Here is a 27,370-nt window from a genome sequence, read left to right as displayed (position 1 = left end):
GACTGATTACCAACATAGCACACAGCTCTGGACTGATTACCAACATAGTGCACAGCCCTGGGCTGATTATCAAGACTGATTACCAAAAGAGCACACAGTTCTGGACTGATTACCAACATAGCGCATAGCTCTGGGCTGATTACCAAAATGGCGTATGGCTCTGGACTGATTACCAACATAGCGTATAGCTCTGGGCTGATTACCCACATAGCACACAGCCCTGGGCTGATTATCAAAATAGCGCACAGCCCTGGGCTGATTACCCACATAGCACACAGCTCTGGGCTGATTACCAAAATAGCGTATGGCTCTGGACTGATTACCAACATAGCGTATAGCTCTGGGCTGATTACCCACATAGCACACAGCCCTGGGCTGATTATCAAAATAGCACACAACACTGGACTGATTACCAACATAGCGCACAGCTCTGGGCTGATTACCAAAATAGCGTATGGCTCTGGACTGATTACCAACATAGCGTATAGCTCTGGGCTGATTACCCACATAGCACACAGCCCTGGGCTGATTATCAAAATAGCGCACAGCCCTGGGCTGATTACCCACATAGCACACAACACTGGACTGATTACCAACATAGCGCACAGCTCTGGGCTGATTACCAAAATAGCGCACAGCTCTGGGCTGATTACCAACATAGCGCACAGCTCTGGGCTGATTACCAACATAGCGCACAGCTCTGGGCTGATTACCCACATAGCACACAGCTCTGGGCTGATTGTCAAAATAGCACACAACACTGGACTGATTACTAACATAGCGCACAGCTCTGGACTGATTACCAACATAGCGCACAGCTCTGGGCTGATTACCAACATAGCGCACAGCTCTGGGCTGATTACCCACATAGCACACAGCTCTGGGCTGATTGTCAAAATAGCACACAACACTGGACTGATTACTAACATAGCGCACAGCTCTGGACTGATTACCAACATAGCGCACAGCTCTGGGCTGATTACCAAGACTGATTACCAACATAGCACACAGCTCTAGGCTGATTACCAACATAGTGCACAGCTCTGGGCTGATTACCAACATAGCACACAGCCCTGGACTGATTACCAACATAGCACACAGCTCTGGGCTGATTACCAACATAGTGCACAGCTCTGGGCTGATTACCAACATAGCACACAGCTCTAGGCTGATGACCAACATAACACACAGCCCTGGACTGATTACCAACATAGCACACAGCTCTAGGCTGATTACCAACATAGTGCATAACTCTGGGCTGATTAACAACATAGCGCACAGCTCTGGGCTGATTACCAACATAGCGCACAGCCCTGGGCTGATTGCCAACATTGCACGCAGCCCTTGGCTGATTACCAACATAGCACACAGCTCTGGACTGATTACCAACATAGCACACAGCTCTGGACTGATTACCAAAATAGCGCACAGCTCTGGGCTGATTACCCACATAGCACACAGCTCTGGGCTGATTACCAACATAGCACACAGCTCTGGACTGATTACCAACATAGCACACAGCTCTGGGCTGATTATCAAAATAGCGCACAGCCCTGGGCTGATTACCAACATAGCGCACAGCTCTGGGCTGATTATCAAAATAGTGCACAGCTCTGGGCTGATTACCAACATAGCGCACAGCTCTGGGCTGATTATCAAAATAGCGCACAGCCCTGGGCTGATTACCCACATAGCACACAGCTCTGGGCTGATTACCCACATAGCACACAACACTGAACTGATTACCAAAATAGCACACAGCCCTGGGCTGATTACCAACGTAGCACACAAGTTGAGGCTGCTTCTCTACAATGTGGATAAATTTGCATGTTCTCTGGTGTTTGTGTTGTGGCTGTTGATTTACAAGCTCAGAGATTCCGCACCTGTTTATCATTCCATCAAGAGTCAGATTCTCTTCTCTTAGTGATTACGCTGCCATGGTAGGATCTCATAGGACTAAGATGATTCGATCTTTCATTCACTCATAGTAGACAGTGTCTGCTGCTCTCGATGAGGCCTCCTCTACACTGGGGAGACAGGACGTTTCAGCCCTGTGGCTGACCAATTCAAATCCCCCTCCCACTCCACCAAGGACATGCAAGTCCTGGGCCTCCTCTATCGCTCAATCCTAGCCACCAAAGACTGGAGGAAGAACAATTCATCTTCTGCCTGGGAACTCTCCAACCACACTGAATCAATGTTGACTTCATCTGTTTCCTCATCGCCTCTCGCCCCACCTTATCCCAGAACCAGCCCTCCAATTCGGCACAGCCCTCTTGAACTGTCCTACCTGTAAATTTTCCTTCCCACCTATCCACTCCACCTTCTGCTCTGACCTATCACCATTAGCCCCCACCTTAATCTACCTATCGCATTCCTAGCTACATTCCACCCCCCCAGCCCCACACCCCTCTTTTTATCTCTCAGCCCTCTTGTCCCCCTCCCCCCTAGATTCCTGATGAAGGGCTTATGCTATAAGTGTCAGCTCTCCTGTTCCTCAGCCTGGTTTGCTGTGCTTTTCCAGCACCACACTTTTTGACCCTTTTTCTCCCTTGGTCCTGAATGCTGAACCCAGGGCAATAACATGCACTTGGAGCTCAAAATATGCCTTCAAAATGTTTTAAAGTTCCTTCCATGTGCTTTTTCTGCGCTTCAGAAAAAATTAGCATGGAATACGTTTTGAAAGTCTTTTAGTCATAAAGTCATTGAGTTATACATCACGGAAACAGATCTTTTGGTCCAACACATCTGCACTGCCCAGACATCCCAGTCTGACCTTATCCCATTTGCCAGCATTTGGCCCATTTCTCCCTAAACTCTTTATTTATTTACCCATGCCTTTTAAATGTTGTAATTGCATATGCCTCCACCACCTCCTCTGGCAATTTGTTCCATAGACCCACCACCCTCTGCACAGAAACATTGCCCCTTAGGTCCCTTTTAAATCTTTCCCCTCTAACTTTAAACCTAAACTATCTACTTTTGGACTCCCCTACCTTGGGAAAAAGACCTTGGCTATTTGCCCTATCCATGTCTCTCATGATTTTAAAACCTCTAGTCAATAAGTCCATAACTGTTACATAATTCTTCCTTTGTGCATGCAAGACCTCCCAATTTTGCTTCATCTTCCCTATGATTTCATCCAGGAGAAAAGCTGTAACCATTTTCTTTTAACCAGCGTTTAAACTGTATGATGTGAGGTATGTGATTCATCAATATTTCAAAATCATCTATTTTGGATTTGTGGATTTTGAACTAGCAACATGTGGGTTTCTCTGTGTGTGAAGAGGTTCAATGATTAACTTCCATGTATTTTTAAAGTCAGGATGACTTATTTTTTAAAAATAAATAATATTGAAATTGAATAGCACTTAGAGGTTAATGGGATTTTATTTATTGGGAGAGTTTTATAAGCACTAAGTAAACAGTGTAGTTTATCAGGCTTGACGTAGAAGACTCTGGAAATGTGGGGGCAGGGGTGGTCAGTTTAGTTTAGTGGAATTGCCAATAGATTGGAAAAGCTTTTTAGTTTCTGTTTGATCATTTGCAAAAATCTTGGCTAAAACCGGAAATGTAAAACAACTGCTCCTAAAGAAGGGAGATAATTTAATACTGTTAAGAAACAGATTATCTCAATGCAAGGAGTTCAGTTTGAAAGTTCCAGACCAGAAGTGTTTGGTTAAAATGCTGAAGGGGTTGCTTTAAACTGAGAAAGTCTAAGTTGGTTATATGAAGATTCAAAAAAAGAGATTATCATATTCTCAAGACAAGAAGCAAGCAGGTACAGTTACATTAAGCCCTACAGAGGGAATAGAGGAAGGAATTCTCTATGATATGAATATTGTTAAGGATGTTTTTTTAAGATTAAGGAGTATATTTATCATGAGTTTCAAAATCTTTAAACTTGTGTTTAAAGTAAGTAGTTTGGTTAATTCTATTTTTCATTATTTACTTTACATATAAACTTCTATTTTATTATTAAGACCAAATCTGCAGCAGTGTAATTATGTTTCAGTGAAAAACACTGAGATAAAAATAAACAAAAAAGAAAATAAGATCCATCAAGCCAGACTTCAGTCTAGGATCTGACTTGTCCAATAGTAACATCAGCTGCGATCATAATAACTGTGACATGCTTTGTTGAATTGCACTTTTTAAAAAGATCTGCAGATCACTCATCATCAGCATGTACCTGTGCCTCCCAGTCAGTAGTTGTGTTTTTGTACAACTTTGCAATACTCATCTCAGGGCCTCTTCTAACGCCATGTTTTGAGCGGACAGTGTAGCAGTGTGTTCAATACACAGACTTTATTGAAGTGAAGTCAAGCTGTCTGTCTGCAAGGGCTGTGCCTCATGGTACAGGTCACATGACTAATCTAACATGATGCATTTCTATCCAAACAGTATTAACTTAAATTGAAGAATTCAGAGCGTTTTGCTGAAGTTAATCAAATAGTTATCCAAGAAAAAGGAGACAATTAACAATGCAGTCTATCTCTTGGTTAATATTAAACTGACTCCACAACTTACTGTACATTTCCTCAACCACATTTTCCCCAGATCCCTTATGCCTCTCAGATTCTGACCAGACATTCCCACTTCCCAGAACTCAACAACCCCTGCTGCTAAACCTTACACCACCCCATCTTCGCTTACCCTGGGACCTCACCCCCCTTCGAACCCCTAGAGTCCTGACATTTCCCCTTTTTCCTGGGACCGACACCCAACAATACTCCACTCCACACTGCCAGATCTGACACACACTCTTTTTATCCAGGATCCTTCACTTACACCTCCCAACTGCCCAGAACCTGACACCATTCCCACTGTCACTGGACCTGGCAAACCTTCACTACCCACTGCCCCATCAAGCCTGGAACCCAATGTCTGCCACCTTCCCCAGGACTCCACACCTCCCTCCCCACTGCCAGACCTGACACTATCCATCTCCCCTGATTGCCCTGCCCCGACTATAGAATGAACCTGTACAGCACCATATTTCTGAAAGGACCCAGTCAGAATCTCCTGCCAGATATATGGAGTTCTTGCTCAATGGAAAAAATGCGAGCAGCAATCTGAGTGTGATTGACACTCCTCAAGAAATCCATCCATTGTGTCTGCAAGGTGCTCAATGACAGCTTTACTGAGTTCTAATTCCAGCTGTGACAATAGCAAATAAGAAATTTGGGTTCTTGTGCTAGATTTTGCTGATGTGGTTGGAATGTCTGGTCATGGTGTCTGAAGGTAATTTTCCATTAGTCAGATGGGAACCATTCACCAACCAGCCACCCGTCAACGTTTCTGAAAGGACACAAATATCATGCTAGGAACACTCAACTACAATGATACATAGATAAACCATTCTCTTAAATTGTTAATGCACTAAAATAAATGCCCACCCACTGAAATTTCTTGTCTTCATATTTATAAGGGAAATAGTCCATTACAAATGTCTCTCTCCCATTGAAGGTGCTGCAGTCCCATTGCATACAAAGAATAGAAATTGAATAGAAATAGAATTGAATAGCAAGGTTATTATATTGTAAATCTGAGGAATTAATAATGTCTAGTCCACCTACAGAATGGCAGGAATTGAGTTGGATTATACTTGACTGCAGCAGTCCAACAAGGCAGCTTATCAGTATAGTCTCAAGGGCAGTTCTGCTTGGGGAGTAAATCCTGGTCTAAGCCAGCGAAGTCCGCATTGCAGAAAATAATTTTCTTGAGTATGGGTGCAGTGGAGCCTGAGCTCATGTGTACCATTGTAACAGTGCTTCTCTTTGAAAGAGCTGTCTAATCCATTGCATTTGCCTTTGACCTGCAAATATTTCCACTTCAAGTGTGAATCTGATTCCATTTTGAATGTTGTCATTGAATCTCCTTTCACCACTTTGTCAGTCTGTACATCAGAATAACTCTGCATAAAAAAGACTCACGTCACCAATGATCCTTTTCCAAAAACTTTTTGATCCTTGTCTTCTGTTTACAAACACTCCATTAAATCAGCCCTTGAACTTGTTTACTTTAGGTACCCTGTGACTCCAGGGTTCTATTCCAAGTAAACTTCCTGTCATCCATCCTAAACATGATATTAATTAGTTCCAACATACATCCACTATTAAAGATGGAAATGTGTTGCTGGAAAAGCGCAGCAGGTCAGGCAGCATCTAGGGAACAGGAGAATCGACGTTTCGGGCATTAGCCCTTCTTCAGGAAAGGGCATTAGCCCTTTCGGGCATTAGCCCTTCCTGAAGAAGGGCTAATGCCCAAAACGTCGATTCTCCTGTTCCCTAGATGCTGCCTGACCTGCTGCGCTTTTCCAGCAACACATTTCCATCTCTGATCTCCAGCATCTGCAGACCTCACTTTCTCCTCAAAGAATACATCCACTATTAGTAAGGCATGGTCTAAGTAATGACACACATTCACCTTACACCATTCACCATTCACCAACAATTAAATTACTTGTTGCATTACAAACCTTAATAAGCTCATGTCTGATATGTTCTATACAAATTGAACATCCCAGCTCTCTTCAGTCTTCCTTTACAATTCAACCAATCAACACTGAGAATCATCATTCTGTATTGCCTCCAACATTTGAATATCTTTGCCTTGTTTTGCTGATGACAGATAGATACAACTAACAGTTGAACTGGATTGTCATTTCCCTTAAGATTACCTTGAAAGTTACTTGCCCTCCTTCATTGAACTTCTCAGCACTTTTCTCAATTCAAAAGACATTCTGGAACACCATTCACCATAACCATCTGAAGGTCACAGAGACGGTCTCCTATCTACATGTACCTTTTATCCGATCAATCTCAGCTGCCCTTCTCACCAGAATGGATTTGTACTGATTCATCAGAAATACCCATTTGTCGCACAGAGAGATGTCCATTTGGAGGTGTTCCCACCTCCTTCGATACAGTTTGATTTAGATTCTGACAAGATACGTACAAATGAGGGAGACATTTTGGCCCATCATGCATATCCTTTTCCTAAAGATAAAGCAACCACACCAGATCGGAGCTGCAATCCATATCAGCAGCAACAAAACGTTAGAGACTGAGGGAGGGCTGTCAATAAGCACTCTAATCTCTTGGAGCAGTGAACCAGTAATTGCATTGCAACTGCTGCCCATGCAGATAAGAAGCACCCACTGTTATGTATATACACTGTGCTCTAAAATGATGAAGAATCAAAGCTTAACCATTTTATCTGTCAGTGGATACTGTGATGTAATTTTAGTGACAAATTAATAGTATTTGTAGAATACGGCACATAGTAATATATGCTGGCAGATCTACCTCACTGCATATTGTAAAGAACTCAGTAGGAGTTCTTTAATACTCTCATCTGTCTTTGGTCAGGGATGAGCGTGAGCATTGATCTCAAAAGAAGCTTTCAGTCCACATAGGAATTTCAAGTACTCAAATGATTGTGTGTGTGGATAGTCATTTCATTCAGTTCACTGTGCAGTGCAGAATAATGCTAACAGGACAAGTTCAACATCCACACTGTCTGAGGTAGTTCTTCGGATTCATCCCATCACCTTACCCCATCATTATCATGATCACCGCCTCTCAATTCACAGATAGTGCCTACTCAGAATTGTGAGTTTCTATTGTGATTCTCCATCTGTACGAATGGATTGATTTTCAAGGTACAGATCATTGGACATATGAGGAAGGACATTCTGTGAGGAGAAGGGATTTGGAGTGCAGGATGTTTTTTTTCTACTTGTCTTTCCCCTCCCTGCTGCCACTTTCCTCATCATTAGGATGATGCAATTCAAAGTGTGATGCAACTTGATGGACAGGTTGCCTTCATTTTCAATGATTCAAGACAAGCACCTCCCAGTCATATATGATAATGCTGTCGAATGTAAAAGAAACCTTTGGAGCATTTTCTTTGTCTTCCCCTGGAATGTTGCCCATTTCAGTGTTAGAAAAAAACTGGACCTTGCAGGGAAGCCACATTTTGGTCACTGGGCCACCGAATCCAGTCTATTGATTGTGCATAAAGTTTGCCTGAATCCTTAGAGCTCTAGCCTCAAAATAAACAGCAGTATTTGATGTTTCTCCAGGATGCAGTAGAGATATTCCTGATGTAATTTCTCCATTGCACGTATGTGTTGCTGACTGATAGATAGTCCAGGTCTCACTGCAATGCACTCATCAATGATGGCCATTAAAGAGAGATGGCTGCCAAGGTGTGGGAAGTGCTCAATATAGTACAGAGCCTCTCCTTCAACATTTTTGGGAGTGGAATTAGTGGACCAGGTATGGGTTGACTGAAGGAATTTTTTTTTAGCAACAATCAATGTAAGGTGAGATTCTTCCTTGCAAAATTGGAGAGACTGAGAGCGGCTTGCAAATTTTGAGCAAAGTGGGTAACAACACTGCAGCCATTTGTATCATGTATCATGGAAGTCAATTTAGTTTTGACATGGAGGCGAGTGAGGTTAAAAAAGCTTTCAATCTAGATGGTATTTAATGTTATAATCCAGTTAAAGACCAGTGATGAAAGTAGCATATTGGTTATGACTGAGGTGTCATGTCATGAGATTTTCGATGATAATAGAGGAGTGTTCTGGCAGTTTATCCAAGGTCCTATTCTAAATGGCAAAGTCAACTCTGTGAAAATGACAGTCATTGTCAGCCTTCCTGTCCCATTAATAGGTGTATTTCCCTACTTGCGCATTCACTGCTTCTCCCAAGCCAGGCAAATGCAAAATGCATCTTTTCTGTTAACAAAGTTCCTGTGTGGATAGAGATTGCACATTATTGCATGGTATGGGTTGGAGCTAATTTATTCAAACATTTTGCTACTTTAAAGTTGGAAGTGAAACCAGGAGTCAAATACCAATGGAGTATGTCACCGTTCATTCAACATACTTTCCGTTGTCCATGGGATGGTTGTTTACAGGTTCAAGTCTTTTGGATGTTGCCAGGTCAGGGTCAGGTTCAAGAAGTGGAGATGGATGCATAATATGAACAATTGTGTGTAATTGTCTGACAAAGCTTTGGTTATAAAGTGTATCACACTGATACCTGTGCTCTTAAAGGACTTTACAAATATAGGAATAGAATTCAAAAGTGAAAACAATTTCTGAAATATTTTCATAACAGTTTGACCATGCTGTAACGATATTCTCAATTGTGGGCACTGGAAGAATATGAAGGGGAGGATTGAGCAGTTTGGGGTTAGAGGTCTGGATTCAGGAAGGTATCAGAGCTCATGATTTCATTCCCCGGCTTTGCTCAATGCCATTGTTCAATCAAGGCACATCAGTGAGAAATCCATGATGTAACTGTGTAATATTTTGTAATGAAAGTGACGCCAGGTTTCAGAATTCATTAGTTATGGTGTGGTGTTTTTTTTGGACTCTTTGAATGTCTCCTTAAACTGTTGTTCTAGGAGAATCGGGAATAAACATTGAAAAGCCCACTTGTGCAAACAGTAAGAATGGGTCGAGGAAGCACAACCGGATTAAGGTCTCTGTTCACACAAGGGCAAAGAGAGCGCCAGCTGCTCTTCCAATGTGGACTCTGATAGTCTCTTACTAGCGAAGCTCTCTGATACAGTCCAGCTCCCTCACTGTGTGAAACGCTAAAAGCGATATTGAAGGCATTTATTCAGTTCTCTGCAAACAAGGATCCTTTCTCACCCTAGAAAATTACAAACAGAGTTGACCTTGCTCGGCAATGGCATGTCATGTAAAGGCAGGGACCTGCAACCTTATCTCTGTCCACAGAGACGCTCAACATACCCGAACTGTCAGATCTCCAGCATCCGCAGGAATTTGCTGATGCTACACACTTTTAGCTAGTTTGGGTTTCAGTCGGTTTGATAATCGCTGCTAATATTTATATATTCCTGAGAAACCAAGACATCTTTATCTTCTCTCCCATTACACCTACTTAGCATTTGAAAACTGGCTAAAAGTGGGGGGGGGGGGGGGGGCTCATATCACCAGGTGTCACTTTTACTATTGCAATGGGACGGACTGCGAGACAAGGCGCTTTTAAAATTAATATCGGACGGTTGTTTTTAAAAGTGACTTCTTGCAACTGCTGCTTGTTTCTACGTGAGCAAAGACAGGCAGGGAAAGAGGTATCGGGGCAGGTAAAGGTTTAACAATACATCAGCTACAGGAACACCAAAGCTCAGCTACTGAATGGTGCAAAGGGCAGGAAAGTGTTACTCACCCAGTATGTTTCCGACCAGGGCGACAATGAACACGATAATATAAGCGATAATGAGCACCCACTCGTACTGCTCGGGATATAAATATTCCTGCCACAAGTAACGAATAAACTCATCGTCGTAATCAGCGCCGGACAGGAGGGCGCCGCTGCTGTTGGTCTCATTAAGTGCAAAGAGCTGCTCAGCCTGGTCCCTCTCCATCTCCTTCATTGCAGAGTGTGCTCACAGAATGCCCACTCCCTCAGACCGCTCCATTCCCCGGCAATGCTGCCCAGGGATTTCCGTGAGTGGGAGGGAGTTGCTAAGGGAGGAGGTTTCACTCCAACTCGCTGACGTTCTCCCAGTGCCCACTCCCCAACAACTTCACTCTCCCGCAGTCCCTCCAATGGGAAAGGGAATGAACGCATCAATCCAGCCACTCCTCAAGCCTCCACAACCCCCCCCCCCCCCCCCCCGCCACACACACACACACACACACACAACCCCTAGACTGAGAGATACTCCACCCTCAAACCCCCCAACCCAGACAGGGATCTTCTCATCCTCATTCCCTACTCTGGGATTCCCGCATTCCCCATTTCCTTTATCCCCTCCCTTCCACCCCAGCCCAGGAAACATCCAACACTCATCCCTATCCCCACCCCCAACCCTGAGAGTCTCCCCACCCTCATTCCCCTCATCACCCTGGGAGTGGTCCCCCACTTCCCACCTCCTCAGCCCACTTCCTACTACTGAGACCGCTGGATTAACTATCCCAGGCTCTGTACTTGCTACTTGGAGTGACCCTCTACTATTCAACAGACCTGCGAAGATACACAGTATAGTGTGTGTGCGTCTGTGAGAGAGAGAGCGAGCAGAGAGTGCTTTTGGAAAGCCATAGGTCCAAAAGCGTTATCAGCCTTACTTGATCCAGATTGGAAGACATTCTTTCATGATTTGTACTCAAATATGTCTGATCGAAATCTCTCAAACAGCACAAGACATGAACAGTGGTACTAGATTGCTTGCAGTCTGTTGGCTGCAAGCCAGTGGTGCCACCCAACACAGTGCAGAGGTTTACACATATCCCCAAGGGGCACATATCCTTATAAATATACTCAAAGGGTATTTATCTTTACACACAAGAGGCATGTACCCCTACATATGTACCTAAGTGGACATGCACCTACACACACAAGTGGCATGCGTTCTCACACATATACTGAAAGTGCATGTATTCTTACGTACCTGAGGGGCACATGCCCTCAGGTACATTTACAGGGCAGAGGGGCATGTTCTCTTATACATTTATCAAAAAGGCATGCATCCTTACATACATACCTCGAGAGACCAGAGCAGTATATATAAATATCCAAGGGGCGTTAACTCCTACATGTACCCAAAGGGGACACAACTCTTACACAAATACACCTTTCCCATGTACCTGACAGACATGAACTCTTCCAAATGTGCTGAATGCAATGCCTTTTTACACGTATTCTTACATAGTACTCTTACATATGAACCTGAATAGCATGTATTCTGAAGGATGTATCCAAGTGGCATGCTCTCTTACACTTGTACCCAAAGGCTATGTACATAAACACAGGTAACCATGGACCATGTACTCACACATGTAACCAAAGACTATGCATATGTGTGCATATGACTGACAGACATGTGCTCATGCACTGCTACACATGTACTCATGAAGCACATAGTCTTACATGTACCCAAGAGGCATATATTCTCACACATGCAAGGGAGAGTATGTGGTGTTAACTATGTATAAAGGGGGAATATATTCTTACACAAAACCAGGGAGAGAGCAAGGTGCTTATTAAAAATGTGAGAATACAGTACTGTTTAAAGTTGCAATCAAAGCTATGAGGAGCTATAACACAGTAGAAGGACAATAAATAAGAGGCAATCACACAATGGGAGTGGAGAGTTAGTCAAAAGAGGTTAGGGGAGCAAATGTGTAGACAAATTTCTGAGAAGGCCATGAACAATAAGGCAATAATAATGGGAAATACCAGGCACCCTAATACTAACTGGGGATGAAATTAATGTGAAATACACCAAAATGCATTCAGGAAAACCTTATTTAGTTGATCATGATGGGGTCCATTTTTGGCCTGAGTTTTAGAGAATGATGCTGGGCGAGTGGGAAGGCTCTCATTTGGGGAGCATTTTGGTGGAAATGATCAACATGCAATGCGATTTAGAATGGTTATAGGAATGGCTGAATCTGGACCAGGTGAAATAAAACTCTCAACTGGGGATCAACTTATTTTTACAAGCTGAGAACTGATTTCAATAAAGTTGACTGTAAATAATGCTTGAAGGTTAATTAGTGCCAGATCAGTAGAAAGCAATCAAGGAAGAAATGGTGAGAACACAGAACAAGTATGCCCCCCTCTGAAAAGGGATAGGCAAACAAATCTACAGTCCTCTCCATCACCACTCCCCTACCCCAGAATTGCAGGGAGGTAAAGGAGAAAGAGCAAAAGGTGCAACAGACATTTGAGATAGGTGTCAAGAGCTCAATACTGCAGAAAACCAAGAAGACAAAAAAAAACAAATGGAATGAAATTACAATAGAAATTAGGAAAATAAAGATGGGGCATGAAAAGCTATTCAGTTCTGAAGAAGGGTCACTCTCAAAATGTTAACTCTGCTAGCTGTCCACAGATGCTGCCAGACCTGCTTAGTTTTCCAGCAATTTCTGTTTTTGTTTCTGTTTTTGCTTCTAGCATCTGTCATTCTTTGTTTCTTATTATGAAAACTATTGACAAGGAAAACTTACAGGTGTTTTCCCAATGCATAAAATTTCAAGAGGCTAACTAAGGAAAGAGTATTAAGGACCATATTAGTACCATGTGTGTAGAAATGGAGGGCATGGATATCATTTCACAGAAATGTTTTCACACAGTAGTGGAAAGTCAAAACACTATCCATCAGAGTCAGCATGGTTTTATGAAGGGTAAATCATGTTTGACTAATTTGCTAAAGTTCTTCGAAGATATCAGGTGAATTAGCCATGCTAAATTGCCCGTAGTGTTAGGTGCAGGGGTAAATGTGGGGGAATGGGTCTGGGTGGGTTGTGCTTCGGTGGGTCGGTGTGGACTTATTGGGCCGAAGGGCCTGTTTCCACACTGTAAGTAATCTAATCTAATAGGACAAACAGCGAAATTCACAGCTGACCTTGGAGGAACTTGTGTGGGAGAGCTCACAGCACAGGAACAGATAAGTGCATAGTTTTTAAGGTGTAACTTTGCTGTAAGTCGACAGTAGTGCGTAGAATGGGCTCTTTCTTGATTATATGTTTTATTGAAATCTGTCTTTTGCTTTGCAGACCACGTGGTACCCATGTCCCATCTGACCACACCAGAAGAAGGCCAGGCCAGCCAGAGGCAGCCTACATGAACTCCAGGCTTGGGGTCTGCCGAAAAATTGAGACACTTGAGAGATCTGCCCCAGGAAGGAGAACATACACGAAACACTCCCGACCCCATAAGATGCCTGCCTGACATGGAATCTATCAGAACGTACCTGGAGAGCAGCCCAAACACCTCTGCAAAAAACATGGCTGAACCTGGGGCAGCAAATCAGCAGCAACTGAAACCAGGAACTTCTCCACTGGGTCCTAAGCAAATTCCCTCTGGTTAAAAAAAAACAGTAAATTACCTGCTACACGGGTCCTAAGCAGACCCTCTGCAAAAATACACTAACCTGCAACCTACCAGCTCTACAGGGTCCTAGGAGGGATCACGGAACTGGAAGCAGTCACAATCTACTCCATCAGATCACCAGACCACTCTGTAAGAAACCTGAGAGGAAGTGGGATAAGTGTGCCGGCCTGTTAGTAAGACTGAGACTACGCAGATTCAAGAACAGCCTTCCTAGCTTACTCCTAGCAAATGTATAATCTCAGGAGAACAAGATGGACAAACTCAGATCGCAGCTCAGCTTCCAACATGACCTGCGGGACTGCTGGGCATTCTGCTTCACAGAAACCTGGCTCAATCCATCCATTCCTGACTGCGCAATGCAGGCTGAGGGTTTTCCTATCCATTGCATGGACTGTACAGCATCCTCGAGTAAGACAAAGGGTGGAGGAATTTGCTTTTTAATCAACAGCTTGTGGTGCATGGACATTGCAACCCAGAGAGACAGTGAGGAAAAGGATCAATCTGAAACTGGAACAGCTGAGAACAGAAGTGAGTCAAACAGTCAGGGCAGGCAGGGACAAAGCAAAGAACAATGTTGGACTGATAAATTAAACTGCATTTATTTCAATGCAAGAGGCCTAACAGGGAAGGCAGATGAACTCAGGGCATGGTTAGGTACATGGGACTGGGATATCATAGTAATCAGGGATGGGCAGGACTAGCAGCTTAATATTCCAGGATACAAATACTACAGGATGGATAGAAAGGGAGGAAAGAGAGAAGAGGGAGTGGAGTTTTTGATAAAGGATAGCATTACAGCTGTACTGAAGGAGGATATTCCTAGAAATACATCCAGGGAAGTTATTTGGGAGGAACTGAGAAATAAGGGATGATCACCTTATTGGGATTGTATTATAAACCTCCAAATAGTCAGAGGGAAATTGAGAAACAAATTTGTAAGGAGATGTCAGTTATCTGTAAGAATAATAGGATGGTTATGGTAGGGGATTTTAACTTTCCAAACATAGACTGGGACTACCATAGTGTGAAGGGTTTAGATGGAGAGAAATTTGTTACGTGTGTACAAGAACATTTTCTGATTCAGTATGTGGATGTAGCTACCAGAGAAGGTGCAAACCTTGACCTACTCTTGGGAAATAAGACAGGGCAGGTGACTGAGGTGTCAGTGGGGAAGCACTTTGGGGCCAGTGATCATAATTCTATTAGTTTTAAAATAGTGATGGAAAAGGATAGACTGAATCTAAAAGTTGAAGTTCTAAATTGGAGGAAGGCCAATTTTGACGGTATTAGGAAAGAACTTTCAAAAGCTGATTGGGGGCAGATGTTTGTAGGTAAAGGGACGGCTGGAAAATGGGAAGCCTTCAGAAATGAGATAGTGAGAATCCAGAGAAAGTATATTCCTGTTAGGGTGAAAGGAAAGGCTGGTCGGTATAGAGAATGTTGGATGATAAAAGAAATTGAGGGTTTGGTTAAGGAAAAAAAGGAAGCCCATGTAAGGTATAGACAGGATAGATTGAGTGAATCCTGAAGGCAGTAGGACTTTACTTAAGAGAGAAATCAGGAGGGCAGAAAGGGGACATGAAATAGCTTTGGTAAATAGTATTAAGGAGAATCCAAAGGATTTTTACATATACATTAAGGACAAAAGGGTAACTAGGGAGAGAATAGGGCCCCTCAAAGACCAGCAAGGTGGCCTTTGTGTGGAGCTGCAAAAAATGGGGGAGATACTAAACGAGTATTTTGCATCAGTATTTACTGTGGAAAAGGATATGGAAGATATAGAATGTAGGGAAATGGATGGTGACATCTTGAAAAATGTCCATATTACAGAGGAGGAAGTGCTGGATGTCTTGAAAGGCATAAAAATGGATAAATCCCCAGGAACTGATCAGGTGTACCCTAGAACTCTGTGGGAAGCTAGGGAAGGGATTGCTGGGCCTCTTGCTGAGATATTTGTATCATTGATAGTCACAGGTGAGGTGCCAAAAGGCTGGAGGTTGGCAAACATGGTGCCACTGTTTAAGAAAGATGGTAAGGGCAAGCCAGGAAACTATAGACTAGTGAGCCTATAGTGGTCAAGTTGTCAGAGGGCAGAACGGTAGATGTGATCTATATGGACTTCAGTAAGACGTTCGACAAGGTTCCCCATGTGAGACTCGTTAGTAAGGTTAGATCTCATGGGAAACAGGGAGAACTAGCATTTAGATACAGAACTGGCTCAAAGGTAGAAGACAGAGAGGGTGGTGGTGGAGGGTTGTTTTTTAGACTAGAGGCCTGTGACCAGTGGAGTGCCACAAGGATCGGTGCTGGGTCCACTATTTTTCATCATTTGTATAAATGATTTGAATGTGAGCATAAGGGGTATAGTTAGTAAGTTTGCAGATGATATCAGACTACAACAGGATCTTGACCAGATGGGCCAATGGGCTGAGAAGTGGCAGATGGAGTTTAATTCACATAAATGCGAGGTGCTGCATTTTGGGAAAGCAAATCTTAGCAGGACTCATACACTTAATGGTAAAGTCCTAGGGAGTGTTGCTGAACAAAGAGACCTTGGAGTGCAGGTTCATAGCTCCTTGAAAGTGGAGTTGCAGGTGGATAGAATAGTGAAGAAGGCATTTGGTATGCTTTCCTTTATTGGTCAGAGTATTGAGTACAGGAGTTGGGAGGTCATGTTGCAGCTGTACAGGACATTGGTTAGGCCATTAGTCTCCTTTCTATTGCAAAGATGTTGTGAAACTTGAAAGGGTTCAGAAAAGATTTACAAGGATGTTGCTGGGGTTTGAGGATTTGAGCTACTGGGAGAGGCTGAACAGGCTGGGGCTGTTTTCTCTGGAGTGTCGGAGGCTGAGGGGTGACCTTATAGAGGTTTATAAAATCATGAGGGTAAGATAAATAGACAAAGTCTTTTCCCTGGGGTGTGGGAGTCCAGAGCTAGAGGGGCATAGGTTTAGGGTGAGAGGGGAAAGATATAAAAGAGACGTAAGGGGCAACGTTTTCACGCAGAGAATGATATGTGTATGGAATGAACTGCCAGAGGAAGTGGTGGAGGCCAGTACATTTGCAACATCGAAAAGGCACTTGGGTGGGTATATGAATAGGAAGGGTTTGGAGGGATATGGGCCGGGTGCTGGTAGATGGGACTAGATTGGTTTGGGATATCTGGTCGGTGTGGACCAGATATGTGTGTGTTTCTGTGCTGTATATCTCTATGACTCTATGACTCTAAACAATCGAAGGAAGATATTGCCCAAGTACAACCAGAACATTACCTACCCCACCAGAAGCCTAAACATTTTAGACCACTGCTACACCACTGTGAAGGATGTCTGCTGCTCCATCTCCCGCTCTCATTTTAGGAACTCTGACCAGAAAACCGTGTTTCTTCTCCCGGCTTACAGGCAAAAGCTCAAGCAGGAGACATCCTTGCAGATACAGGTCCAGTGTTGGTCAGAAGAGGCAGAGGATCAACTCCTGTGCTGTCTAGAATCGGCTGATTGGGCCATGTTCAAACAGTTCGCAGGTATCTTGGACAAGTATGCCACCACAGTCACAGACTTTATCAGCAAGTGTGTGGAAGACTGCTACCGAGGAAATCAGTCCAGGTGTTACTCAATAGGAAACCCTCGATGAATCAGGACGTACAGAACCTGCTAAAAACCAGGTATGGTGCCTTCAGATCAGGAGACCCACTCAAATATAAGGAATCCACAATGACTTTGCACAGCCATTAAGACAGCCAAGGACCAATACTGATCCAAACTAGAGACCCAGTCAGACACCCGGCGACTATTTCAAGGACTGAATGACATCACAGGTTCTAAAAAGAGATAGTGCAAGATAGCAGATGACACAACCCTCCCAGATTGTCTCAATGCCTTCTATGCTTGCTTTGAACAGAATTTCGGCGGAGAGGTAATACCTATTCTAACAATCACTGCATCAAAGGTCAGATCAGTTTTCCTTCATGTGAATCCAAGGGAAGTGATGGGACCAGACGGAATATCACGCCCATGTACTCAGAGCATGCACAGATCAACTGGCAGAGGTCTTCTCGGTCATCTTCAACCTGTCCCTGCAGCAGGCCACAGTCTCTGCCAGTTTCAAAAGGGCCAACATCATCCCTTTGCCTAAGAAGGCTCATGCAGCATGTCTCAATGACTACCACCCAGTGGCCCTAACTTCGATTGTCATGAAGTGCTTTAAAAGGCTGGTTATGGCATTAATCAACTCCAGCCTCCCCACGACTCGTGACCCACTCCAATTTGCCTATCGGACCAACAAAACACATCAGATGCCATGTCACTTGCCCTTCACTCCTCCCTAGAACATCTTGACACCAAGAGTAGCTACGTAAAAATCCTACTCATTGACTACAGTTCAGCCATCAATACTATTATCCCCCCAAGACTGATTACTAAACTTAGTCACCTTGGACTAAGCGCAGTCTCTGAAACTGGATCCTCAGTTTCCTGACCCACAGGTCACAATCAGTGAAGATTGGGGACAATATATCATCCTCACCAGGGGTGTGTACTCAGCCCAAGACTGTACTCACTGCGTCCCCATGACTGCGTCACCAAATACCAGACTAATGCCATTTACAAGTTCGCTGAAGACACCACTATAGTCAGTCGAATCTCAGATGGCAATGAAACAGACTACAGATGGGAGGTGGAAGACCTGGAAAAATGGTGCACTGAGAACAACCTAGCTCTCAATGCCGGCAAAACCAAAGAACTCATTATTGACTTTCAGCAAGATGTTACTCATGCCCCCCACCCCCCCTCACCCCACCCCACCCTACACATTAACAGCACAGTGGTGGAACGGGTGGAGAGTGTCAAGCTCCTGGGAGTGGTCATCCACAATAAGCTTTCTTGGACTCTTCATGTGGACACACTGGTTACAAAGGCCCAACAACGTCTCTTCTTCCTCAGGCAGCTGAGGAAATTTGGAATGTTGGCAAATACCCTTGCCAACTTTTATACGTGCGCCATCGAGAGCATTCTGTCTGGATGTATCACTACTTCGTATGACCTGTACTGTTCAAGATCGGAGACGGTTACAGAGAGTGGTGAACCCAGCCCAGACAATCACAAAGGCCAACCTCCCATCTATAGAATCCATCTACCAGGCTTCATGTAAAGGAAAGGCTGCCAGCATTCTCAAAGATCCATCCCACCCTGGCAATGTTTCTTCCACAACCTCTACCATCGGAGAGAAGGTACAGAAACCTGATCACACGCACCAGCCAGTTTTGTAACAGTTATTTCTACCCTACTGTTAGAATACTGAATGGACTCTCAAATTCTTAACATTCCTCTCTACCTGTTTTTGTTTTTGCTGTTGTTTACCTATTATTTACTTATTTATGCAACTTAACTATGTGATTTGCCTGTATTGATCACAAGACAAAGCTTATCACTGTGCCTCGGTACACATGACAATAAATTCAATTCAATTTGATTGAATTGAATTCAATTTAAAAAATATAAACCATAACTACTAAGTTGGCTTGGAGCACAAATTTTTTAGAGCAAAAAGACGGTGCTATTTTCTGGGTCTGTAGATTGCAAAGGAGAAAAGATGGCCTTTCGTAGAGTGATAAGCTCTTCCTGTCAGATGTGGGAGTTTAGGGAGAGATTCCATGTTACTGATGATTATATCTGCAGAAAGTATCTTTGTTTGAGAATCATATCAGATCGCATGGATTGGTTGGAGTGGCAGTTAGAGGTAATGAGGAATTTACAAGAGTTAGGGGGTGTGATGGATGACAGTTATAGGAAGGGAGAAAAGCTGCAGATACAGTCAGGTAGATGGGTTAACTCCAGGAAAGGTAGGAGGGGTAGACAGGTTTTGCAGGAGTCTCCTGTGACTATCTTCATTTCAAACAAGTATGCTGTTTTGGAAAATGTTGGGGTGATGCACTTTCAGGGGAACGTAGCACGAACAGCCAAGTTTTTGGAAGCAAGATTGGATCTACTATAATGTGGGGTATGTTAGGTTCCAATGATTGATTGTGATAGGGGACCCGCTAGTCAGAAACAGAGACAGACGTTTCTGCGGTCAGCAGTGAAAAATCCGAATGTTGTGTTCAAGAATATCTCAGAGAGGGTGCAGAAAGTTCTCAAAGAGGAGAGGGACCATCAGGAGGTCAGTGTACACATTGGAACCAATGACATAGGAAGGGAAATGGATGAGATTCTGAAGAGACGAAATAGAAAGTTAGACAGGAATTTAAAAAGGAGGTCCTCGGGGTAAGTAATATATGGATTACTCCTGGTGCTATGAGCTAGTGAGGGTAGGAATGGGAGGATAGAGCAGATAAATGCGTGGCTGAGGAGCTGGTGCAGGGGAGAAGGGTTCACATTTTTGGATCAGTGGAATCTCTTCTGGGATAGAAATGACCTGTACAAGAAGGCTAGATTGCACCTGAATTGGAAGGGGCCTAATATACTGGCAGGGAGCTTTGCTAGAGCTGCTCGGGAGGATTTAGACTAGTAAGGTTGGGGGGGTGGGGGGAGGTGGGTGGTTGTGGTGATACCCAGGGAAATAGTGAGGAAAGCGATTGATCTGAGACTTGTACAGTTGGGAAAAGAAGTGAGTCAAACAGTCAGGGCAGGCAGCAACAAAGCAGAAAACAAGGTAGGATTGATAAATTAGACTGCATTTACTTCAATGCAAGGGGCCTAACAGGGAAGGCAGATGAACTCAGGGGATGGTGAGGAACATGGGACTGGGATATCATAGCAATTACAGAAACATGGCTCACGGATGGACAGGACTAGCAGCTTAATGTTATAGGATATAAATGCTTGGGAAGGATAGAAAGGGAGGCAAGAGAGGAAGGGGGAGTGATGCTATTGATAAGGGATAGCATTACTGCTGCACTTAGAGAGGATATTCCTGGGAATACAACCAGGGAAGTTATTTGGTTGGAACTGAGAAATAAGAAAGGGATGATCACCTTATTGGGATTGTATTGTAACCTCCATAATAATGAGAAACAAATTTGTAAGGAGATCTCCATTACTTGTAAGAATAATAGGGTGGTCATGGTAAGAGATTTTAACTTTCCAAACATAGACTAGGACTGCCATAATGCTAATGGTTTTAAATGGAGAGGAATTTGTTATGTGTGTACTAGAAAATTTTCTGATTCAGTATGTGAATGTTTCTATGAGAGAAGGTGCAAAACTTGACCTACTCTTGGGAAATAAGGCAGGGCAGGTGACTGAGGTGTCAGTGGGGGAGCACTTTGGGGCCAGTGACCATAATTCTATTAGTTTTAAAAGAGTGATGCAACAGGAGAGACCAGATCTAAAAGTCGAAATTCTAAACTGGGGGAAGGCTAATTTTGACGGTATTTGGAAACAACTTTCAAAAGCTGCTTGGGGGCAAATGTTCACAGGTAAAAGGATGTCTAGAAAATGGGGAGCCTTCAAAAAGAGAACAAGAGTCCATTATATTCCTGTTAGGGTGAGAGAAATAACTGGTAAGTGTAGGGAATGCTGGATAACTAGAGAAATTGAGGTTTTGGTTAAGAAAAAGAAGGAAGTATATGTCAGGGATAGACAGCAGAGATTGAGTGAATCCTTAGAAGAGTATAAAGACAGTAGTATACTTAAGAGGGAAAACAGAAGGGAAAAAAGGGGACATGAGATAGCTTTGGCAAATAAGGTTAAGGAGAATCCAAAGGGCTTTTATGAATATATTAAGGACAAAAGGGTGACTAGGGAGAGAATAGGGCCCTTCAAAGATCAAAAAGGCAGCGTTTGTGTGGAGCCACAGGAGATGGGGGAGATACTAAACGAGTATTTTGCATCAGTGTTTACTGCAGAGAAGGGCAGGGAAGATATAGAATGCAGGAAAAAAGATAGCAACATCTTGAAAAATGTCCATATTGCAGAGGAGGAAGTGCTGGATGTCTTGAACTGCGTAAAAGTGGAAAAATATCGAGGACCTGATCAGGTATACCCTAGAAATTTGTGGGAAGCTAGAGAAGTGATTGCTGGGCCTCTTGCTGAGATATTTGTATCATCGATAGTCACAGGTGAGGTGCCGGAAGACTGGAGGTTGGCTAACGTGGTGTCCCTATTTAAGAAAGGTGGTAAGGAAAAGCCAGGGAACTATAGATGAGTGAGCCTGATGTCAGTGGTGGGCATGTTGTTGGAGGAAATTCTGAGGGACAGAATTTTCATGTATTTGAAAAGGCAAAGACTGATTAGGAATAGTCAGCATGGCTTTGTGCATGGGAAGTCAGGTCTCACAAACTTGATTGAATGTTTTGAAGAAGTAACAAAGAGTATTGATGAGGGCAGAGCAGTAGACGTAATCTACATGGACTTCAGTAAGGCGTTCAACAAGATTCCCCATGGGAAACTTGTTAGCCAGGTTAGATCTCACGGAATACAGGGAGAACTAGCCATATGGATACAGAACTGGCTTGAATATAGAAGACAAAGATTAATGATGATAGATTGCTTTTCAAAGTGGAGGCCTGTGGCCAGTGATGTGGCACAAGGATTGGTGCTCTTTTTCATCATTTATATAAATGATTTGGATGTGAACACAAGAAGTTTGGTTGGTAAGTTTGCAGATGACACCAAAATTGGAGGTGCAGTAGACACTGAAAAAGGTTACCACAGAGTACAAGGGGATCTTGATCAGATGGGCCAATGGGCTGAGGAGTGACAGATGGGGTTTAATTTAGATAAATGAAAGATGCTGCATTTTAGAAAAACAAATCAGAGCAGGACACTTGATGGTAAGGTCCTGGGGAGTGTTGCTAAACAAAGAGACCTTGGAGTGCAGGTTCATAGTTCCTTGAAAGTAGAGTCACCGGTAGATAGGATAGTGAAGAAGGCGTTTGGTATGCTTTCCCTGTTGGTCAGAGTATTGAGTATAGGTGTTGGAAGGTCATATTGCAGCTGTACTGGACATTGGTTAGGCCACTTTTGGAATATTGCTTGCAATTCTGGTCTCCTTCCTATCAGAAGGATGTTGTGAAACTTGAAAGTGTTCAAAAAATAGTTACAAGAATAGGGTTGGAGGTTGGAGGATTTGAGCTTTGGGGAGAGGCTGAACAGGCTGGGGTTTTTGCCCTGGAGCATCGGAGGCTGAGAGGTGACCTCATAGGAGCTTATAAAATCATGAGGGACATGGATAGGGTAAATAGACCTTGGCTGGTGAGTCCAGAACTAGAGGGCATATCTTTAAGGTGAGAGGAAAAAAATATAAAAGGGACCTAAGGGACAACTTTTTCATGCAGAGAGTGATGCATGGATGGAATGAGCTGTCAGAGGAAATGGTGGAGGCTGGTACAATTATAGCATTTAAAGGGCATCTGGATGGGTATATGAATAGGAAGGGTTTACAGGGATATGGGCCAAGTGCTTGCTAATGGGATTGGATTAGATTAGGATATCTGGTCAGCATTGGACCGAAGGGTCTTTCTCCGTACTGTGCATATCTATAACTCCATGACTCTATATAATAAGTAAAGTATATAATGGGGATCCTGTAGATATAATATATCTGGGCTTCCAGAAGGTATTTGATACAATGTCGCACAAAAGGTTAATTCACAAGGTTGGATCATATGGGATTAGAGGTAATTTACTAGCTTGGATACATGACTAGAGTCAAAAAGAACTGCAGATACTGGAATCTGATAGCAAGGTGTAACTAGTGGGGTGCCACAGGGTTCAGTCATTCATCCCCAGCCATTTATGGTCTACATTAATGACATGGATACGGGGATAGGAAGCTCTGTAGCCAAATTTGTGGATGACATGAAAATAGGCAGGACAGTAAATTGCAATGAGGAATTAAGAACCTTACAAATGGATATAGGTGGGTTAAGAGAGTGAGCCAAAATGTGGCTGATGGATTTTAACATGGAGAAGTGTGAGGTCATGAATTTTGTTCAAAAATTGGAAAAGCCACTTATTGTCTAAAGGGGGAGAGACTTTAGGATGCTCTGGTGCAGAGGGATCTGAGTGTCCTCATTCATGAGTCACAGAAAACTAGCATCCAGGTGTTGTAGGTTATAAAAAAAGTGAATGGAATGTTGGCTTTCATAGCTAAAGGAATAGAATATAAAGGTAAGGAAGTATTGTTGTAATTATACAAGGCTTTGGTGAGTCCGCACCTCGAGTATTGTGTACCGTTTTGATCCCCTTATTTGAGGAAAGATGTAGTGGCATTGGAGGTTCAAAAGAGGGTCACTAGATTCATCCCAGAGATGAGAGATTTGTTGTATGAAGAGAGATTGAACAGTTTAGGCCTCTACTCTCTGGAATGTGAAAGAATGAGGGGGATCAAATTGAAGTGTTCAAGATGATAAAAAGTATTGATAAAATAGACGTGGAGCAGATGTTTCCTCTAATAAGGCATTCTAGGCTGAGAGGTCATAGTCTTCGGATCAGGGGTAGTAAATTTAAAACAAAGTTGCGGAGAAACTATTTCTCCCAGGGTATTGTGAAACTGTGAAATTCATCACCCCAAAGTGCGATGGATGTTGGGACGGTGAGTAAATTTAAGGAGGACATACACAGACTTTTAATTGGTAATGGGTTGAAGGCTTATGGGGATGAGGCAAGAAAATGGGGGTGAGGAGCATATCAGTCATGAACGAATGGCAGAGCAGACTCGATGGGCAAAATGGTCTAATTCTTCTCCTCTATCTTATGAATTTATGGATGACAAACACATGCAAACAGAGAGACAAAGTGTGAAATGCTCAGTGAAATTGCAATAATTAGAAAAGAAATGTCAATGGACTTGATAGCAGATGATAACTAAGGCCCAGGTCAAAAGTATCACGGGCTATGATGTGAAGATGAGAAGAAATAGCAGAAACTCTGACCATCATTTCCAAATCTTCACTTGTTGTCAGTGTAGAGCCAGGAGACTCAACAACATTGTGTCAATGTTTTGAAAAGAGAGAAAGTAATCTGAGTAATCACAGGTCAGTGAGCCTTATCTCAACGATGGGAAAAGACTCTGAAGGACAATGAGATGTCCATTTAGAAAGATGTGATTTAACCACAGTTGGTTTATCATAGATTTAAGGAAAGATCATGTCTGACCAACCTGATCAAATTTTTGGGGGGAGAAACAAGGAGGGTAGATGAACGAAATGTATTTGATGTAACTTCTATGGATTTCAGCAAGGCATTTGGTAAGGTTCCATAGGGGTAGCACAGTGGCTCAGTGGTTAGCACTGCTGCCAGGGATCCAGGTTCGATTCCAGCCTCGGATGACTGTCTGTGTGGAGTTTGCACATTCTCCCTATAGCTCCCTGGGTTTGCTCTGGCTTCCTCCCACAGTCCAAAGATGTGCAGGAGAATTGCCCATAGTGTTGGGAGCATTAGTTCAGAGGGAAATGGGTCTGGGTGGGTTACTCTTCAGAGGGTTGGTATGGACTTGTTGGGCTGAAGGGCCTCTTTTCACACTGTAGGGTAATCTAGTCATGATTGACTGTTCAAGAAAGTAGAACTCCATAGAATTCAAGGGAGAGTGGCAAATTGAATCTAAAATTAACTCAGAGCCAAAAATAAGGGTGTTTTTGCTGTTCCCTGGGAGATTTCACAATAATTAGTAAGGGAGCTCTGTTACTAATTAATGTATCAATGATTTGAATTTGATAGCATTGTGTATAGTTAAGAAGCCTGCAGATGATGAAAGAGTCTGGAATTCATACCAAGTGTTGGAAAGTGAGATTTGGTTGAATGACTCTTTGTCATTGGCTGTTGACACATTTGACCAAATGACTTCCTTCTGTGATCTGAATGTCTATGATTCTAAGTCACATTGAATAAAGGGTCATGTACTCTTACATATAGCCAGGGATAAATACACTTACATATGTAACTCAGGGGCAAATACATTACACATGTAAATAAAGGACATATACTTTCACACATATGACCAACAGACATACATATGTCACTTGTAATAGAGGGGCATATATATTTATAAGCATGCACTTAACCAAAGGGCATACATTCTTATCCATGTAAAAAATGGATATGTGTTCTCACCCATGTAAAAGACGTATTTAGCAGTGGCTGGAACTGTAACATAGTACAGCATGCACTATAACACATCTATATGTAGGGTACATATTCTAGCCATGTAAACAAGAAATGTATAATCTTACTCAGTTGTAATGGATTCATATGTAAGTACCTGAGGAGAACGTATAAAATGCAAGTACCCAAGGAGTGGTGACTGAAAAGCATATGCATTTTGACATAAAATTGAAGGCCACATACTGTTGAGTATGCAAGAGATGGATATATACTCTTATCCATGTAATCTTATATAAGAACCTGGGGAGTATTCACTCTTACACATGCACTTGAGCAATACATACTCTTTTACATGTAACCAAAGATATGTACTGTTGCATATTTATTCAAGGTACGTGTTCTCATACACATGTACCGAGGAGCATGTACCTTTAAACATGTACTTAGGTTATGTACTTTTGTATGTAAAACAGTAAACTTGAGCATGACTACTTGCATGTGACACATAATATGTACTGTTACAGAGGTAACCAAGTGGCATGCGCACACAATGATATAACACTGGGAATGTATTTTTTCACAAGTCACCATGCAGCATTTAGTCCAACACATGGAATTGAGTTCTCTTTTGTACATCCCATTGACCTCATGATGTGTACGTGGCATTAAGGTTTATTACGGCAGACATTTTGCTTGAGGAGCATTCTATTTCTATTGTTAGTTTAAAAATTAGGAATTGTTATCTTCTCAATAGAATTTTTGTTTGGCATTCTCTGTGGGATTCCTTTCTTTATAATTTAGAATTGAAGGCTATTAATTTCTTTTGTTGTCTGATGTTGATTGCTTCACAATTTTATGATTTGAATATACTGGTTTGAAGCAATTGCACAGATTTTTTTAAATATACTTTTCCAGTTAGCCTTACAAGTGGATGCATTGTAAATGACACACCACTGTTCAAACAATAGAGGAAGAAATCTGGTAATTACAGACCAAACAGTCTAACACTTGTTATGAAAAAATTTTAAGAGACAGTAATCCATGAAAAAAATCAACTCTTATTTGAAAAAAAAATGGCTTTGTTAATGACAATCAGCATGGATTTTTTAAAGACAAACTGTGCTGGATTATCATGGTTGAATTGTTCAATGTTGCAGTGGAGATGGTTCAGGAAGATAATGTGGTTGACATATATTTTGATTCTCAAAAGTGCTTTGATAATAATTAGCTGACTAATTTTTACCAAAATCGAAATTTATCAGATTAGATGAATATTGACATCTGAAGAAAATGGCCTCGGACAAGAGCTGAGAGCAATTGTGAGTAATTATAGAGCCATAGAATCATACAGCATGAAAACAGACCCTTTAATCCAACCAGTCCATGTCAACCATAATTCCATACTAAACTAGCCTCACCTGCCTGCACTTGGCCCATATTATT

At 42.6% G+C, this 27,370-nt stretch overlaps 1 protein-coding gene across 1 annotated transcript in view; it reads right to left on the bottom strand.

The window, feature by feature from the left end:
• Nucleotides 1-10,428, bottom strand: part of hcrtr2 (hypocretin (orexin) receptor 2) — an 85,080-nt gene extending 74,652 nt beyond the window's left edge. Inside the window, exon 1 of the mRNA XM_043687463.2 lies at nucleotides 10,215-10,428. Within this exon, the coding sequence (XP_043543398.1) occupies nucleotides 10,215-10,422 (208 nt within the window). The 5' untranslated portion in view covers nucleotides 10,423-10,428. The remainder of the gene's footprint in view (nucleotides 1-10,214) is intronic.
• Nucleotides 10,429-27,370: the final 16,942 nt, after the last annotated feature.

Source organism: Chiloscyllium plagiosum, unplaced genomic scaffold (genome assembly GCF_037043375.1).
Source record: "Chiloscyllium plagiosum isolate Xiang-an unplaced genomic scaffold, Cpla_swu_hap1 HiC_scaffold_3, whole genome shotgun sequence".
Classification (NCBI taxonomy): Eukaryota; Metazoa; Chordata; class Chondrichthyes; order Orectolobiformes; family Hemiscylliidae; genus Chiloscyllium; species Chiloscyllium plagiosum.
Note: the sequence above shows the minus strand (reverse complement) of the source record. Positions and strands in the feature narration are given on the sequence as shown.